The 18,968-nt window shown below is 35.4% G+C and overlaps 1 protein-coding gene across 3 annotated transcripts in view; it reads left to right on the top strand.

The window, feature by feature from the left end:
* The window catches only part of ADGRG2 (adhesion G protein-coupled receptor G2), a 46,784-nt gene extending 28,136 nt beyond the window's left edge, over positions 1–18,648 (top strand). Inside the window, exons 12-27 of one of the 3 annotated variants that reach the window (XM_014875807.2) lie at positions 901–983; positions 1,617–1,677; positions 2,162–2,838; positions 4,434–4,632; positions 4,945–5,101; positions 7,161–7,310; positions 7,527–7,649; positions 8,785–8,830; positions 8,936–9,039; positions 9,651–9,775; positions 10,511–10,779; positions 11,475–11,574; positions 11,888–12,162; positions 13,675–13,776; positions 14,496–14,648; positions 17,718–18,648. In XM_014875807.2, the coding sequence (XP_014731293.2) occupies positions 901–983; positions 1,617–1,677; positions 2,162–2,838; positions 4,434–4,632; positions 4,945–5,101; positions 7,161–7,310; positions 7,527–7,649; positions 8,785–8,830; positions 8,936–9,039; positions 9,651–9,775; positions 10,511–10,779; positions 11,475–11,574; positions 11,888–12,162; positions 13,675–13,776; positions 14,496–14,648; positions 17,718–17,827 (2,734 nt within the window). In that variant the 3' untranslated portion in view covers positions 17,828–18,648. Of the gene's footprint in view, positions 1–900; positions 984–1,616; positions 1,678–2,161; positions 2,839–4,433; positions 4,633–4,944; positions 5,102–7,160; positions 7,311–7,526; positions 7,650–8,784; positions 8,831–8,935; positions 9,040–9,650; positions 9,776–10,510; positions 10,780–11,474; positions 11,575–11,887; positions 12,163–13,674; positions 13,777–14,027; positions 14,073–14,495; positions 14,649–17,642 lie in introns of those variants that run through there. The other 2 variants (XM_014875805.2, XM_088160250.1) reach the window with 2 other exon arrangements.
* The last annotated feature ends 320 nt before the right edge of the window (positions 18,649–18,968 follow it).

Below are 18,968 nucleotides of genomic sequence, written 5' to 3'. Positions count from 1 at the left end.
TCAGCTTGGGAAACCAACCTTCTTTGGGGTAGGGGGAGCCTGAGGAAGTAACCAGTTCAGAGTCTGGAAACCATGGATTATCAGAAGGGCAAAACTGCTCCAGAGAGGTGATCCAGGAAACCCTGAAACATAGCTTATGTCTCTCAGTCTCAATTGCTACTCACCATTAAATTGTCCTTTAAAATGACCTGCTTAGAAACATTGTATTCTAAAACAAAATGTGAAACTTAATTTCCCCAAATACTTGAATCTGGACTTTATCTTCCTGGTTTAGGATGAAAGAAAAGTCCAAAACACTCAAATAAAATAGACAGAAAGTAGTCAGATCTCACCTTCATGTCGTATACTGGCAGTTGCTAGGATAATCTTTTCATTCTTATAAGCTGGAAAGAAACTTTTTCATTCATCTCTATGTTTGCGTTTGCTGAATATGAAATTTTTTTACTAGAGATTCCCTAGTTTAGGCAGGGCTTCAAGTCCTCGAGCTGTAGTCATAGAGTTACATGCTTGAATGGGTCACTGAAATTCTCTCTAAAGTCATGAGAGAATGGTGTCTTACTCAGATGATGGAGGTTTCATAAACACTGGCATATTTACACTGTGGAGATTACATTATTATCCTTACAAAATTATCAACTCTTTAATGACCACCATTGATCAGGGAGGACCCCATTTAATAATGCCACAAGCTAATGTATTATACTTCTAATCAGCCTGGCAATAGTGGTTTACATGCATTAAAAATATGCCCAAATCTGACAGAGACTAGGAAAAATGTGCTTTCACCCTTAGCATTAGTGCTCATGTGCTTTCATTTAGCATTTGATGTTAGTTCCATGTGTTATAAAGATGGGGCAGTTCTGTTTCTTGAGTCTTAAGCTTTTTTTCTTCTCATTATAGTACACACTGCAAATTCATAATGAAGCTGGCTGAGAGAGAGAATATAAGCAGTTTAACAGAAAAAACAAAAATAAGTCAACTTGGTAAGTTATGTTTTAAACACAGTCACATCACAATTTTATGTCTTTACATGTGGTCTTCAAGTAGCTAAAAAGACAAGATAGTTATGTTTAGTTCAAAATATTTTCGGTTTTGAGCAATATAAATACATTAAAATGTAGCCTTCTGATTTTTGGGGGTGTATGTGATAAAAATAATTTTTTAAAACATGTTGGTATAAAATTACCAGCTACTTTAATGGAGCACACTTTGAAAGGATTAGGTGTAAAATAAGCTGAGAACATAAATGTCTTGCTGAAATGACAATCTGAATTGGAAGGGTTGTTAAGTAGCCAAGCTGTCTTTGAGATATTGTCACAGAATAGAGTACTGGCTCATACTATTTGTCTTTATTTCAAAAGCTGTAGTGTTGCATTTTGGTTTGTTTAAAATTAAAAAGAAACAAAACAAATCTGTACTTGTCAGGCATTGAAGAAAAGTCTATGGTTTGGCAATATTCTGACTGGTCGAGTATTCTTTTGTTTTGCAAAACTAATTTGAGGACAAACTTCAAAATAAATTATGCAGTATAGACACATAATACACATGGTTAAATATTCTACTTAATGTTATTAGCCATTTTCATGCTTAAGGATAATGCTTCTTTGTCATGTCAGATCAGTGCTGCTGTTCATCACTGAAGTATTGTTCCTTGACTGCTGAAGAATTACAAGTTTAGTAAGTATAAATACAAAATTTGACTTGCTTATTTCCTAAATTTCCTAATACTTGGCTAGATTCAACTTGCATGCTTCAGTGTAATAGCCAGAAAAGACTCCACAAGAAAAAGCTGACAGTCATTTTCCAGTGCAACTGCCTGCTTTCCTCCCTCTTTCCCCTCCCTTCCCTCCCTTCTTATCCCTTTTTTTTCCATGAAGCATCTAGCTTCTATGTTCAACAGCAGCTCACCTTCAGAACAGGCAACAAAGGCAATAGTAATATTTGTTTATGGCCTTGGTAGTTAATATCTACAGCAAAATAGAATGTAAGAACCCTCTAAATAGTGAAGCATGAAACATCCAGTCTGATTGATTTTAAAATATACATTATTTTTAGTATGTCCATATAATTTATATATATTTCTAGATTATAACTTGTTTTCTTTAAAATAGAAAAAGTGTTAAACTTAACATGGATTTTTATGCTTTTTTTTCTTTTACAGTACTATACAAGTGCCACCTCATTTTATATGGGTTCCTTCCCCTCATTCTCCATCTCTCCTTAAGAAGACATTTTTCAAATCTAATCCTTTAATTTCCCCCACTATACTATCTGCTAAAAAAAACCCCACAATTAGACCACTGATTCCACCAGTCACAGAACATTATTTTTCTGGAACTCTTTCCATATCTCCGCTTACAAACTTTATCTCTGAAAATTCTATGCCTTCGACCAGTGTTACCACTGTGCGTTCCTCTTCTGAGTCTCTTGCTCAACCTACCGTGCCAACTGTTTCTTCCATAACTTCCAATAAATCCATCACTGCTCCCATACCTGCAACAAAATCTGTCACTAATACTGCTTTCTCAATTAAATCTGAGGCTGCACACCTTAACCAGACTTTTACAATACTTTCTCCTTCTGTAGGTTTCACTAAACATCCTTCACTTTCTTCTTCTGAACCTCACAGACTTCCAATTGTAAATCGCCACCCTGAGGCTATCACCAAATCTGTTGCACAAATTCCCCCTGCTACAAGCCAAACTATATCTGGCCACAAAAATGTTAGTACAGTACCTATTGTTCCCCTTACTCCTTTCACCCCTACTATTAGTCCTGTCAACCATTCTGTCTCAGCTTCTCGTCCTCATTCTACTGCTGATGGCCATGGGACCCCAGGTAAATATGACAAGTAAATAATTATTTTTGTTTGAATGCCATATACTGGATTTTCTTTTAAACTTCATTAAACAATGTTATATATATGAGAGGTGACCTTACAATTATTATGAATTACTTTGGATGGGAGTGTCGATCTGCTGGAGGGTAAGAAGGCTCTACAGAGGGATTTAGACAGACTGGATTGATGAGCCAAGGCAAACTGTATGAGAGGCTCAACAAGGCCAAGTGCTGGGTCCTGCACTTGGGTCACAGTAACCCTAGGGAACAGTCCAGGCTTGGGAATAGTATCTGAAAGTTGCCCAAAAGAAAAGGACCTGGTTGTGCTGGCTGACAGTGGCTGAACATGAGCCAGGGTGTGCCCAGGTGGCCGAGAAAGCCAATGACATCCTGGCCTGTGTCAGCAATAGTGTGGCCAGCAGGAACAGGACAGTGATTGTCCTCCTGTACTCAGCACTGGTGAGGCCACACTTCATACCTCATGTCCATTTCTGGACCCCACGCTACAAGAAAAACATTGAGGTGCTGGAGTGAGTCCAGAGAACGGCTGTGGAGCTGGGGAAGGGTATCGAGGAGTCTCAGGGGTGGCCTTATCACTGTACAACTCCCTGAAAGGAGATTGTAGCCAGGTGGGGGTCAGCCTCTTCTCCCAGGCAACCAGTGACAGGATAGGAGTAAATGGCCACAAGCTGTGCCAGGAAGGTTGCTGGGCATCAGGAAGAATTTCTTCTCTGAAATGGTTGTTACACTGGAATGGGCTGCCCAGGGATATGGTGGAGTCACTCTCTCGGGAGATGTTCAAGGAACAACTGGACATGGCAGTCAGTGCTCTGGTCTAGTTTACAAGGTGATGTTTACTCAAAGGCTGGACTTGATGATCTTAAAAGTCTTTTCCAAGCTAAGTGATTCTGTGATTCTGTTCTATGTGAAGACTCTGAGACAACTTTCATTTGGTGTACACATATTTTGAAATACATTCTGATGCCTTTGGGCATGGTGGGTGATAACTTACCCTACAACCATTGTTAGTAACTGTCATAGGTAGGTACAGTGCTCAATTTCTGTTAAAACGAATGTCTTTTGGACAGAAAAAAATTAAGTCAGAGAGCAAGGTAGATTTTTTAAATTAACCTAATATTTAAAATACTGCACAGTAATGTTGGATCATCCTTAAAGTATTTTTGTTGACTGGGAATATTCTTGGTGACTATGTATTTTCTTATGAAAACTGTACACATCTTTACAAGCTTCTTTTCAAATTTCTGACACTATCTTGATTTTACTCTACAGTCAGGTGTTCAGTGGCTAAAAATTCAAAATAATAGGTTATTTAATATATTAGTGGTCTGATGTATAGAACTTTGAAATCAATAAAATGTGAAATTAATGTTGGCAGTTTGAAACCTTGCTTTGTTTTCATGAGATTTTAATTACCACTCTCTGAAAAGTAGCTGATAGGGAGGAATTGCATAACTTGTTGAGAAACCTTACAAGTAGTGATACAAGTTTTTAATCAAGAGAACTGTTTAATTTTTCTGCTTCTCCAACCTTATGTCATTTGTTGAACACAATGTTTAACTTCTCATTTGTCACAGGAAAAACGCTTTCAGCTACCACAAATACAACTTCTGTACACACCACCATCAGTGTCGCCACAGCTGAGCAAATTGTGTCCAAAATAGAAAATGATTTAGCAGCTGGAAAAATAGAGCCAAAAGATGTAGAAAGGATGGTTAATGAGGTGAGCAGTATCCTCACTGCTTCTCAGCCATTACCACCACGAATTTCTAACAGGTAGGTCATTTTGGCAATTGATTACATGATTGATTGATAAATTGGCTTCAGCAAGTTTCACTTTTTCATAATCATAATCCAGAAGAATATTTCTTGTTCCTTAATGTTGTTTTTCAAAGTGGAAGGACTGTCATTCTAATGTTACCAGCTCTACTGTAATATAATGCCATAGAAAACACTGGGGTTGTTTTGTTGCCACCATAATAAGTGAGCATTTTGCAGTACATATGGATTAATACTCCATTACCATAACTTGCTTGAGAATTTTAGATGTATGTGCTTGGTAATACTAAGTGTACTTTTTCTCAACAGAATTATAAAACTGGTGGACTATATTGGCTTAAAACTAAACTTGTCAGCATCATCTGCAGAATTTGCCTCCCCTTCCTTGGCTCTGGCAGTTGTCAAAACCAACAGAATTCGCTCCAACCAAATGTCTTTTGCTGTCCAGGACTCAGCTGATCTCCAGGTTACAAAATATTTACAATACCTGCAAATAGTCAAACGTTTATTTTAAAGTGTTTATGGTTTTATATTTATAGGAGAATGAGTTTGTTCTTTGTTTATGTCAGTTTCAGGATTTTTAGTTCATGTCAGTTTCATACTCTTTTTTAAGCCCTACACAGTTTTTCCTTTAATTTTCAACTGTGGAAATAGGTGTAAAAGAGAGCTGACTTAGCAGTAACTGGCAGAACTAATGAGCTGTTGGAGAGGGTGTGCTAGAGCACCAGAATGGACAAAGTGCTTGGCAGAATAACTTTGCCCCAAGCCCCCTGAATTATGAGTCATGTATTCAACCACCATGACAGTGCTGAAATTTGTCAGGAGTGTTGCAAGATGACTTCATCTGTGAGAAAGAACTAATTGTAGAGGGTTCCAAGAAAGAGCTATTATGTGTGTTGCTTGGATAATGATGCTCAGACATTTGTCACTAGTGGCATCTCACCAAGAAAGAAGTGCTTAGAAAGTTTGGTTGGATCCCCTTTATCTCATTCAAAACCTCCCTCATGACAGAGAAAATAATGGACAATACCAGCCTGGGAGGCTTAAGCAAGGAGAGATGGAAAGTTTTGGACCAATTTTGACACATTCTGCCTCCTCAGAGAAGAAAATAGTTTAATGTATTGTAAGCCATACGTAGTACTGGAACTTTCCAGTGTTACTGAAAATTATATAAATGTTTAACATTTGAATTCTTTTCTATTTTTTAGCAATATGTAGTGCATGAATGTAAGATGACTAGAGGGTGGTAGTGCTGACATGCAGATACTTATGTGCTAAGGAATGATTTTTATTTCATGGCACTGGTAATGAAAATCTGAAAATTTTCAATATGTATCATCTACTTCAAACTAGAGCAACAGGAGTGCTTTTGTGGAATTCAGGATTTCTTTGATGGCTGTCTACACCAGTGATCTCCCAAGTGGGGTTTGAGTACCCCAGGGTGTGCCCACAACAGTCCATTGCAGTGCAGGAAAATGTAATTTATATGATTAATAAATAAAACATACATTTTAAAAAAGTAATTTTTAATCTTGATATTTTAATATGTTTTATATTTTTAAATTTGCATAGTATATTAGTAGACTAATTCATATATGTAACCTATGGATAGGTATATACTGGGGTTCATGCTCAAAAACTTTTAGGGGACGCATGATAAAAAACATTTGGACTGTGCTGGTCTGATAGGTGAGTTGAGTTAAACCACATTGTTAGGGCACTTTGGGAAGTTCACATTGTTACTCTTATTACATCCATTTTTTCAGTACTCATATAATTTCTTTCTGCAATGTTTCACATCTCCCAGGAGCTCTTAGGTGATGATATTTGTGTGTAAAGGACTAATGTACAACAGGAATGTTGAGACATTTTGTACTAAGCAAAGCTCTCTGGCCTGTAAGCACAGCACATAAAATGGGTGAAAGTTCAGATCCCTTTTTGTACAGTATTTCATCACTAAGCTCTTGAGGTACCTGAATTGTAGCTTATCCAGTTTACTTTTGTAATTTTTGTCAGATGATCAATAAGTTAGAGTTTATGTTCTTAGATAAGAACATAAACTTAACCTCCTGAACTTAAAAATGTATTTACAAATAATAGCTATTTACACTCTTCCTGGATTCTGACATACTTCCTACAGGGTATAAAAATTCTTTGGCTTTGCAGACTTTCGTGTTGTGAAATATTGATCTCCCTACATAGTTACAGTTACAAAGAGCTACCTGAGATTTTGCTCCTCACCTTTTTCAAATCAATACAAAACACACAGTAGTATGTTATGTCCCTGTAGGGAAATGATTAAAGCCAGATTATTTTCAATGGTAGGCAGACCTGAAATGCGATGTATTTTTCAGTCTTGTAAGTGCTATTTATGCATTAGAGCAGGAGATGAATGAGAGCAGCAGTAGGTTTCTGACAGTAATTAAAGAGATACTTACTTATTTTGAAAATTTAAACTGAAAATGAATCATGATTTATTTATTTCGAGACTGAAACAAAGCATAATCCTGGTGTTTATTTTTCAGATCTCTCTAGGAGTTCAGAGAATTCAGAATTTAAATAATCTTGGATCAATTACAGTTCCTTCATCATTGCTGAAAAATATCCCCACTGAAGAGTTGGAGTTGGCTTCTAGAATTATATTCAACTTCTTTAAAAAGACCACTGTGTTCCAGGTATTTTTTGGCCCGCTGTTCATAAGGATTTTAAATTTAAGCTTAGAGCACAATATGAATGGATTCTTTTTCCCCACAAAACACACTTTGAAACTTCTGACTTAAAATTATTTTTGTCCAGTGTTTGCTCTGCATAGTAAATGAGCTTGTGGATGCTGTACTCTAGTATTGTTTCCTTTAAAATTCTAAAATCTGGCACTTTTTTTGTCATTCCAGGATTTGTCCTTGAAGAATGCATCTTTAATCAGTGGTGTTATATCATCGAGTGTTGCTAACCTCACAATTAGCAACTTAAGGGCAAATGTTACTGTCATTTTGCAGAATATCAAGCCTAATCAGGTAAAATTTACATTTTGGCAGACTTAAAGTACAGTTTTGTTGCCTCCACTGAAGTTTATGTAGTGGAAACATTTTACTAAGAATAGAGGCTAGCTTGTTCTGCTTTACTAGTGTGGATGTTTCATCTCTACCCAGACATTAAAAATCACTCCTGTTTGCTTATTTACCACTGGTATAAATTTTGGTTCTCAAGTAGTGTAAGGTAATTTTGCTCTATCAGAAATTCATCCAGCTTTTATCTTTCTTACTTACCCTTTTGTTATATTCTACAAAGAATAAAAGCTCTCAGAGGCAAGACTGACAGTGTGGGTTGCTATGGTAATAGATGCTGCAGTCATGACATTTGTGGGTGTTGCATGGCCAGAAAATAAGTATTTTTTCTTAGGGGAAATGAAACACAGGATTGTGTCATCTGGAAGTATTAGGATTCTTACACACCATCCCTTTCTAAAATTAGCATCAAGGATTAAAGTCTTCTATCTCATCTCTTAAGAGAGTTTAAAATACTCAATTATCATAAAGTGAAAAATGTAAGGATTCCACCAATGCACCTGGAGTTTTTTTCAGGAGCTGGCTTAGTGGCATCTTTCCTTGTTTTGACATAATAAAAAGTTTTGAAATAAAACTGTAGAAGTATTGATATTTACAGCAATATAGTGTATTTCTCCTGGTATTTATAGAATTTGCATGTATGTGGGGAAATCTATATGTAAATGTTTAGCATTGTGATAGTAGGAAGTGATCAAATATTTGCAAATGAAAAGGTTTTTCATTTTCTGTGTGGTCATGACTTCAAAAGTTACAATGTCTGGAAGGAGAAGAAATCCCAAGAATTTGTATGGTGTGGGAAGACAATGAAAGAGCATTCAAAAGATTCTACCAGGAACAGAATCTTTGCATAAGCACAACACCTCTCTCCTGTCTGGTGACTTCAGATTTATTCAGTGTATTTTTGCATGCATTTTGCAATATTAATCCTTTTATAATCCTAAATTAATTTTGTGTTCGGGTAGAACAGGCATATTTGCTGTATACAGTGTTTATTTTTGCCTAAATTTTGTAGATCATTCATAAATCATTTGATCTAAACTCACGGTTTAGTAAGCTGTTGTTTTTTCTTTCTGCTCCTAAACAGGATAATTCAACGGTTAGATGTGTTTTTTGGGACTTTAATAAAAATGGTAAGTACTTGAGATCACCCACGATGCTATGCTGTTTTAGCTACGTTAATTCATGTTAACATAAATGAAACCTTTTATGAATAACAAAGCTGATTTTCTTAACAGGTGGACATGGAGGCTGGTCATACGAAGGTTGCACAGTTAAAGAAAGTGGAGTAAATGAAACAGTCTGTTCATGCAACCATCTCACAAGTTTTGCAGTTTTGATGGTAATTATTTTTAAAATTATGCAATCTCTATGCAAAATTATGCAACCCTGATTCAAGAACACATTTGACCTTGAGTTGTCTTAAGCACAACAGACCCAATAAGCTCATACAAACTAATAAATAATACTCCGGTTCTATTCACTTCAGTGTTAATACAGATAGCCATACAAATAGTCACATGCTTAAACTTCTTGTTGTTGACTCCTTGGGTTCCACTGCAGGAAGGAAAACTACTTTTAAGTGCTGCAGCTTTTACATTTAGGCAGCTGTTTATAATCTAGGAAATAAAATTTAGGAAATCAAATTTAAAACGGGTTTTTAATCAAATGGGTTTTCATTATTAGAGTCATAGAATTATAAAATAATATCTCAAGTTGGAAGGGACCCATAAAGGTCATGGAGTCCCTGCTCTTTACAAGACTAGATTGGCTTTTTTTTAATCTAACTTTTTATAAAAGCCATGATGAAAAGAATTGAGTAATTTGTTTTTTTATTTATAAGTGTAGAGGGAAAGGTGCATTTTGATTTATTTTGATGGTTTTTAAAATCTTTTAATCTTCTATCCATTAAATAAACCTGTTCTCTGAAAATAACTTTTATTTCTGTTTTAGGACTTGTATGGAAGTACTCCTTTGAATCCCACACAAGAATTGGTACTGACTTTTATATCATATATAGGTTGTGGCCTCTCTGCAATTTTTCTTTCTGTTACTCTTGTGACCTACATAGCCTTTGAGTAAGTACACAGTCAGCTGAGCTCCCATTATTCTTCAATTGTGATTGATTATAGTCTTCACTGAGAAATCCTTTTCAATAGTTATGAATTCTGTCTCCACAAATAATGCACAGTTCACCAGGAAGATGTTGATTCAGTCTTCAGAAATGTTTATCTTATGAACACGTGAATTATCATGAAGCTCTAGGCAGTAAGATGTGAAGAAGTAGCACTCTGAAGTGTTTTATAATGGATTATCATAATAGAAGATTTAAGATACAGCATACAAAAAGAAGTACAGAATTTTAGCATTTTTAAAAGCATTTGTATTCTTTCTTTATTCTCTCATTATTCTAAGACTGGGGCTTGTCTCTATCAAAGCTTTAGACACCCAGTCAAAAGCTTGATCTAGTTTAGCGATAAAGAACAGACACATTTGGGATTTGTATAGCAATGTAACAAGTAGTCTGACCTACAGTGTAAAAAAAAAACCTGTGGAACTAAACACTTAAAGTTATTGTTTCTATTTATGTAACCTTTTCTATAAAAACTTTATATATACAGACCATTAATTTGGAAGTATGTTGTAAATTATTCTCTCCGTGTATAAATGCACCACACAAAGCATTGTATATGAATGAAAATGTAATTTATTTTTTTTCTTGGCATTTGTGAATGCCAAGGATTGCAAGAGAGGAAATAAGCCAGGGATCCATGGAGAACTGTTGTCATCTCACAAATTTGCTTTTTTTTTAGGAAAATCCGGAGAGACTACCCCTCCAAAATACTTATTCAGCTGTGTGCTGCATTACTTCTACTCAACTTAGTTTTTCTCCTTGACTCATGGATTGCACTGTATGATACACGAGGCCTGTGTATAGCAGTTGCAGTATTTCTTCACTATTTCCTCTTGGTTTCCTTCACCTGGATGGGCCTGGAAGCTTTCCACATGTACCTGGCCCTTGTGAAAGTCTTTAACACCTATGTACGGAAATACATTCTTAAATTTTGTGTTGTTGGTTGGGGTATGTATTTTTTTTTTCCTTTTATGCTAAAGAGATAATTCCTCTTGTCAAGTATTTCAGTTGATGTGACACAGGTCAGAAATTAAAATTAGGCAATCATTAAATGTTATGATATATGTTCCACCTTTCTGAGGCAGAGAGTCCCCCCAGCTGCAGAACTGAAGTTTCTGCAATGCAAAATGATGATAAATTTTCTTTGTGATAGTACAATAGAACTAGTTTTGAAAGTGCATGCTTCCATTATTTTGAGAATAAATGCCAATAAGTATATATATTCTGTTTCTGGAATAGCACTCTTGCTAACAAAAAGCAGCAAAACCAGATCTAACTGGATAGAGGATGAAAAGATTCTGGGTCTGATTTTTGTCTCCTATTTGTTTCTTAAAACGTATGTAAGAAAGAAAATCAGTTATCCTGTAAGAGATATTTTGAATCAGTTTGAAGACTGATGATATTTGTTGGTTTATTCAGAAAGTTTGGGAGCTGACTGTGGAGGACCCTCTTGTTCCTTTGCAAGTTGTGCTCCTGAGCAGTTTGAACGCTGCAATTTTTCAGACAGCTAGTAGTCAGCAGGATTCAACAGCCAAATTTCAGAAACAAGTTGTAGATTTTGTAGAAAAATACAATAATTTCAAATCCTTATAATACTGTCTCTCTTAGGATTTTTATGTATGTGTTTGGTCATAATCTTTTAGGGTTACCAGCAGTAGTTGTGTCCATTGTGTTGGCAATATCACCAGATAATTATGGACTTATAACCACCGGAAAAGTTTCAATAAATGGACCTGATGAATTGTGAGTTAAAGGGAGGTTCTTTGGGGAAGGTGAGGGTGGGGGTTGGAGGGATGTCACACAAATTGCTTTTCTTTAAAGTAAAGGGGAGGAAGGTAAGGAAGCAATATTAGTGCTTTGAAATGGTATAACTCTATGGTATGTCATGTGTTTTAGGGTTATTGCCTATATGAAGACTTATATCCATTGGCTAAAAAAAGCACTTTTTTTGTAAAAAGGCAAAAATGGTTTGCATGTGCAACAAACTATAAATTTTTCTTAATTTCACTTAATTTCTGTTTCTGATAATATTTGACAGACTGTTCTTTCATTCTAGCTGCTGGATCAAAAATAGAATTGTCTTCTATATTACTGCTGTGGGATACTTTTGCCTGATATTCCTGATCAATATCAGCATGTTCATTGTTGTGCTGATCCAGCTCTGTCGTATCAAAAAGAAGAAACAACTCGGTGCTCAAAGGAAAACCAGTATCCAAGACCTTAGGAGTGTTGCTGGCCTCACATTCTTGTTGGGAATTACTTGGGGGTTTGCTTTCTTCACAGTAAATGAGGTATTTACTTACCTCTTTACTATTTTCAACACTTTGCAAGGTAAGTTTGTCCTCCATGTAACAGCTCTCTCTGTATATTATAACAAATGAAACATTTTGAAATGTCATTTTCTTGATTCAGCAATAAAAATTTAACTTTGCTATGTGCACTATCATATCAATTGTATTAGAGATGAGATGGTACTGTTTTACAGTAATCTTAAATTGCAGTTTTGTTACGATAAGGTACAGAGAAACTAGATACTATTTCTATAGGCATGGTATATTTATAAATATTGTCATTTAAAAAGTGTATTCAAACCAGATACCCCTGGAAGTGACTGAGTTTCACTAATAAACAGATGAATTTTGAATACACAGTTACTCTTAAGTGTTCACGTTATAATGCAATTAATGTAGTGAAAATTGTATCATTTCTTCAGTTCTCCTTAGGCTTCTGGGGGAGGTTTGACATTCAGCAAAGGGTCATTGAGACAGGCAAGGCTGCAACATCTACAAGTTAGTGACCCTACTCTTAAGCATGGCCTATATAGTACTTAAGAACATATGGGAAGTAGATACGAAAACATGAAGTTTTGCAAAGGCCAGGGTGGTACTGGACATATCCAAAAGCAGAGTCGCTGCAAAGTCTTTTATACAAACAAGAGGTATTGTGACTGTCCACAGTGTCCTGAATATACCTGAACTGCCCTTCTGAAACTTCTGCTTAAATGGCACTTAGATAACTGGCTGAATTATTTCCCAGAGAGACTAAAGCAATGAAAATTGCAGTTCAGTGTATAGACCTCTTCCCTATTTGCTGTATTTATTTACTATTATTTACTATTCCTTCTAAATCTAATATGACTGTTTCCCATTGCAGATTGGAAACTGTGCAAAGAGTGTGTGCCACTTTCCCTTATGGGGGGAATTGTGATGAACTTTTTAGCAGGGAAAGTTAGATGCCCTCCTGGATCAGTTAGTAGTGAATGAGAAGTAGACAAAGAGACTGTAATGTAGCACTGCTTGGAGATGGGATGAGCACCATTCCTTCTAGAAAATATTTGAAATTGTGGTAAAGGGGGTAACATTTATTATTATTATTTTAGATATGAGTTCTTTTCTTTGTATGAGTGCTCAAAATTTTGTATCATTGGTAGTAACGGGTAAGCTGCTAATAAAAGATGTAACAGTGTCACACCATGTTCCAAAAAAGCTTCATAGTCTGGACAGTGTGGTATCACAGCCTCTCTATGATATTGCTTTGAGTTCTTTTCCAAAAGCATTAAGTAAATTTCAAGATCAACAGATTTTTTTTCCCTTTTTGTTTGATAGAGGGAAACTTCACGCACTTTGTGCATTTGTTTGTATTTGTTGTTTTGTCTTTTGTGTGTATGATTAATCTATGTAAGGAAATAGTGCTCTGTAGTGTTCAGAGTTGTAAACTTTTTCAGCAAAGAAAGGTGTCATTACTATTAGAAATTTAAAATAAATGAAAGAAAACCAAAACATTGTTCATTAGGAAGTAGTAAAAGTGAATTTTGCAACAGTCTTTTATTTTATTGCTTTGCAGGGTTCTTCATTTTCATCTTCTACTGTGTAACAAAGGAGAATGTCCGTAAACAGTGGAGAAGATATCTTTGTTGTGGAAAATTCAGGCTGGCTGAAAACTCTGGTAAATTTTTCTTTTTTTAACTTCTGAATACTTATATTTACTGTTAAGTTCCTGGTATTTTGTAATAATTACAAAAAAAAAAAAAAAGCAATTGATCATGTTGCTGCAGTTGCAGTTCTAATTTATTATCCAAGATACAGTAAACCTCCAAAATTATACTCTTTAAAGGTGGTAGCTGATGCAGCTCTTGCATGTTTACATGCTGTTGCCTTAAGCTGTTAACTGCTAAGATGTGACCTCTTCCACTGCAGGGTAAAGGCATGTCTTTGCAGAAGACTTTTGGTCAGTTAGAAATGGTAAGATTTGTTCCGGCTTCTGGATCAACCATAGTTTTACCAGTGACTTCCACAAAAACAAAGCGAAGCATGGTTTAAACCAAGAAAAGACATTAATTACTTTATGTTATTTTGTTGCTAAGTAGTCCTTTTGTAAAGCCATGTACTTTTTATACACTTTCACTTATAGGACCAACTGTGCTTTATTTTTAGTTATTTATCTGATCTGATCTGCAGTTGTAAAACTATGACAGTTGGCTGCTTGTATTTTAAAAAGGGACAGGAGAAAAGGAACTACATTTAAATAATTTTAACCATCAAGAGTAATTAAATTCTTAGGAGAATATATTTCTGTATAAAGCCTTGGTTTTACATCAATTCAGTTGCATTATTAACTATATTTTTATATAGTGCTTGTATGAGTTGTGTTATTTTCTGTTTTAGACTGGAGTAGAACTGCTACGAATGGTTTAAAGAAGCAGACTGTAAATCAAGGAGTATCAAGTTCTTCCAATTCCTTACAATCAAACAGTAACTCCACTAACTCTACAACACTGTTAATGAATAATGATTATTCAGTCCATGCAAACGGAAATGGTAAGTATAATACAAAATACTGTTTGTTCAGAAGTAAAATTCTCCATCCTTCCTGTTCTAACATAGTACTGTCCTTTGTGCTGCTGCCCTCTGCTCTGTTCCTGAGAAGCTGAAATGCAGGTGTAAGTAGCACTGCATTCAGTTTCACTTGCAATTTGCTGTGGCTTGTCGTTGGGGAAACTAGATATGAATCACCATTGAATGTACTTACTATAAACTGATCTTTTTTCGGTGAACATAATCTAGTTCTGCATACTCTTGCAGGGCACATGTCATGCTGCTGATTTGAGCTATCAGTAAAGATAATCAGTTTTTCAAACAGAAAAATAACTTACAAATCTGGAATGTATAAAACCCTAAGTCAAGCAAAACTCAGAAGACATTACTCCTATGTGCCTAGGTATTTTTCCCAACTGATCAAGAATTGAGGCTAAGAAGTCATGTTATCAACAGAATGTTTATTATGAAGTTGTTGAACATGGTTGGAGAGGCTGTGTTGTCCTCATTTCTTGCTGTCAGAGGACAGCACATAATCAATAGGGTTGTATCACTAGAAAACCTCTCAGATGTACAGAGTAAAAGCTATGGAATTCATCTGTGGATTAGAGGTTACAGTTCCTTTGAGTGTACTAACTGCATATTGCAGAGAAATCACACTTTGGGAGATGACATTTGGATATGCCCTGAACAGCTTTACAAATTGAGATTTTTTGGGGATTTTTTACATTCATTTGTAAAATCTCCCTAGATTTGGACACCACATAATGCAATAATTAACATACTTTTTATCTAACAGATCAGTTCAGAACTGGAATCAAGTAACACTTACTATCCTTAGATACAAAGTAAGGCAATATTTTCAGGTAGAAGTATTTCCTTTCAAAGAGAGAAATTTTCAGGCACAAAAGTCTGCATGTCTTGTAGGGTTCTTTTTTCCCTGCTATGTTAATTACTCTGATGAAAGAAGCCATCTCTCCCTGCAACATCTGACATGCTTATACAAAAAGCATTTTGACTGCTTTTCTCTCTACAGAAAGAAAGATAGCAGAAATGTTCTATTGAGTTTGTTTGTTGTAGCAACTGAGTGAATGAGCCTGTTGTGGCTTTCTGGAAAAAGTTTTGTTATTTTGGGTATTTTAGAATGGGATGCTAAACTGATGATCTAAACCATTGAGTGATGCCAATTCTGTTGGATGTGCTCCAATTCTGTCCTACTATATTCACATAATCAGACCTTTCCAGTGTGAATGTCTGTATGTCCTGTGCCAAAAGCTTCTTAGACAAAAGCAGCTGAAAGAATTTTGGTAAAACCTTGTTCCTGTGCACTTTCAAACATGGATATCTCGGGTGACCCACCTAATTTCCTATTTTATTGTCTATTTTGAATGCTGTGAACCTCATACCACATTCTCCATTCATATCAAGAGGATTGTATGATACCTTGCCTGCATAGTTTCACTAAATAATTCTTCTGGGTCCTTAGAACTTCAGTAAGAAAAGGCTAAACCTATGCTTGGATAGCTCCCAGCAAAGCTCTTGGAGGAATTCCTTACACCTAATCATCCAAACATGGGGCAGTTATATCTCAGAAGAGCAAGGCTAATGCCTCCAAAAGGTATTAGACTGCTGTTAGTAGCAGTAGTTGATATTAGACATGGGATCTTCTAATTTGCTGCACCTGATTGCTCTCCTCTCAAAGCTGGAACTTGAAAATAACGTTGCAACACTTCATTTAAAAAGCAACCTCCAAAACCACCGAAAACACTGTAGAAATTAAGACCTATATTATAAATATACTGAGCTGTAAACACTTGATGGTTTTAGCCTCACTGCTTCTACTGAAATGCTATTCCAGATTCAGGACTGAATGACTTACCATGGTAAGTGTGGGATGTCTGTATAACATGTGACTTTGCTTTCCTAGTGGACTTATCTTTTCATGGCATTCTAATATTTATTTTCAGTTTTTCTCTTGCAGAGTTGCATGTTACAGACATGTGAATACCATTAGGTATCATATGGCAGATTTCCTGCAGATTTCCTCACTGAGGAACACAAACCACCTTTCTGAATTTGTTCACAGAAAAGCCTTATTTTCTTCTCAGCTTTTGCCCTAACATTAGGGCACAGCTATTTTTAACACTCCTAAGATAAAACAGTGTTAGTCAAGGGATTAAACAACAATCACACTGTTAGCAAGTATGGTTATTTTCTATAATTTCAACCTTTTTCTTATTTGAATTAATGAACACAGCTTTTCTGCTCATCTTACCCTGTCTACACTGTGCCTGTTTAAGTGCTTGATGGCTGCTTAAATTAGTAACTAAATGTTTAAAAAATCCAAACTGAAGTGTTTGCACAAATACTTACAATAAAAAACCCCAAATTCTCATTAAAAATATTTAGAACATGATACATAGAAGCAGGAGACTTATACAATGAACTAAACATTTGTGGAGCATTTCATTAAAAGGCTTCAGTCAGCAGTGGTATTAGATGTGTTCATTGTGGGGTCACCTAAATGTGTGAGATTCTCTGCAGTCTAAATATGATTTTGACCCATGATCAGACCTAGGCCATATTCTGATTGTCCTTCAGAAGTAAATGCTGTAAGCTGACTTCCTTTCAAAGGCAAAAAAAATTCCTTGTATTCTCAAACAATTTCTTCTTTCAAATGAATGGCACACTTGAGATACCTTTAAAACTTAATTCAATAAAGCAGATAATTAAATTATGCATCTTACCTAGTGATACTTATTCCAAGTCATTTTGAGTATTGTCACCTTCATTGCTTAAAATATAGAATCCTTGTGCATAAATATATTAACATCTCTCAAGTATGTGCATTTCATACAGGAAAAGAAATGTATACAAAATATTTACTGAAAATACACATTTTAAAATTGTTGCATGAATAAAATGAGAGTGTATGAACTCCCTACAGTGACTAAAATGCATGGGAGGCTTGATTCTGAACCTTTCTTGTTTCAACAGGCCATCTTTCCAGTGAGAAGAATGGTGTTTGTTTCAGTGTACAGAATGGTGATGTGTGTCTCCATGACTTTTCAGGCAAACAACTTGTATTCCAAGACAAGGATGATACTGGCAGCCAAGAAAGTCAAATCTCACACAGAAGGACTTCAAAGAGAGGAAGCCTCAGCTCTATGGAGAAAATGTGATTTCCTTTTAAAACAGCACATTGTTTTACAGTGTGAAGTAGAGTTTTTACTTTAGCAGTTTTACATAATGTGAGCAGACCAAGAACTGGTTTTATTTAATATATGGTACTGGAACTTCAAGGCAGCCATGCAATGGATTGACAAGGACAATTATTTAAAAAAAAAAAGGAACCTACTATTTTGACAAGGTCTTGGATGTCAGATTACAGCTGGCACACTTCCATTTTGTTTCTTCAACAGAGTGGAGTTTTTTGAGGGTTTGTTTTTTTTTTTTTTTACATTTAAACAAAAGTTTTATTTAGACTTTTTTCAATATAATTAAGTTTATCTCGATGTAATGCTTAGTAGTATTGTATAAATGTAGAAAGTTACAATTTGTGCATACAAACGATGTTAACTTTAAAAATGTTAGCTACACTGTCTTCAACTTTTTGTACGTTTTAGTATCAAACTCTGCAGAGATGTACATAAGCAGAAAATATCAACCTTTAAGCATTTCAATACTTTTATATTTATTTCTTGTAATATAAATTTAAATATACCATGTATAGAAAAATAACTGGTATTTTGTTTGTAACTTTTATTGTAACTTTGCATTTTTCTTTAGTTAATTAACATAGAATAATACAAAAGTTAATTTGTCCAGTAAGTGGGTCACTTAGTGGTTTGAATATATTCACTAAATGCAGAACTGTAAATAACAAGCACAATTGGTCTTGAACCTTTTAGTACACCATAGAGAGATAGAAATTTGGTATAATTCAAATAGAGTGCCATGAATGGAGTACTAAATAAAGTAGTCAGTAGGTTACTAAGTACAACTAAGTTGTGTTGGTGGCTTGAGTGAACTCATCAGTTTTTGCCATTGATTTCACCAGGATCAGTATTTATTTTGAGTGGTAAGACACTGCCATTTCTCATTTGCAATGACAAAAAGTAGAGAAGTTTTTGGGGGTGGGGGAAGGCAAGTTGAAGAAAAAATAGAAATAATAAATGACAGGTGCTATATTTAGTAGCTGAGAAATGGTTTGTTTCATTGCATGGCAATTTTTTAAGGGGCAGCTCTTGAGGTATTCTAATGAGAATTTCTGCTTGTGCTTTGGCTCTTGGTTGACAAACCAAATACTGAGGCACTAGCTCA

This window comes from Sturnus vulgaris, chromosome 2 (genome assembly GCF_052056855.1).
Source record: "Sturnus vulgaris isolate bStuVul1 chromosome 2, bStuVul1.hap1, whole genome shotgun sequence".
Classification (NCBI taxonomy): domain Eukaryota; kingdom Metazoa; phylum Chordata; class Aves; order Passeriformes; family Sturnidae; genus Sturnus; species Sturnus vulgaris.
The sequence above is the reverse complement of the archived record's forward strand: the minus strand, read 5'-3'. Positions and strand labels throughout refer to the sequence as shown.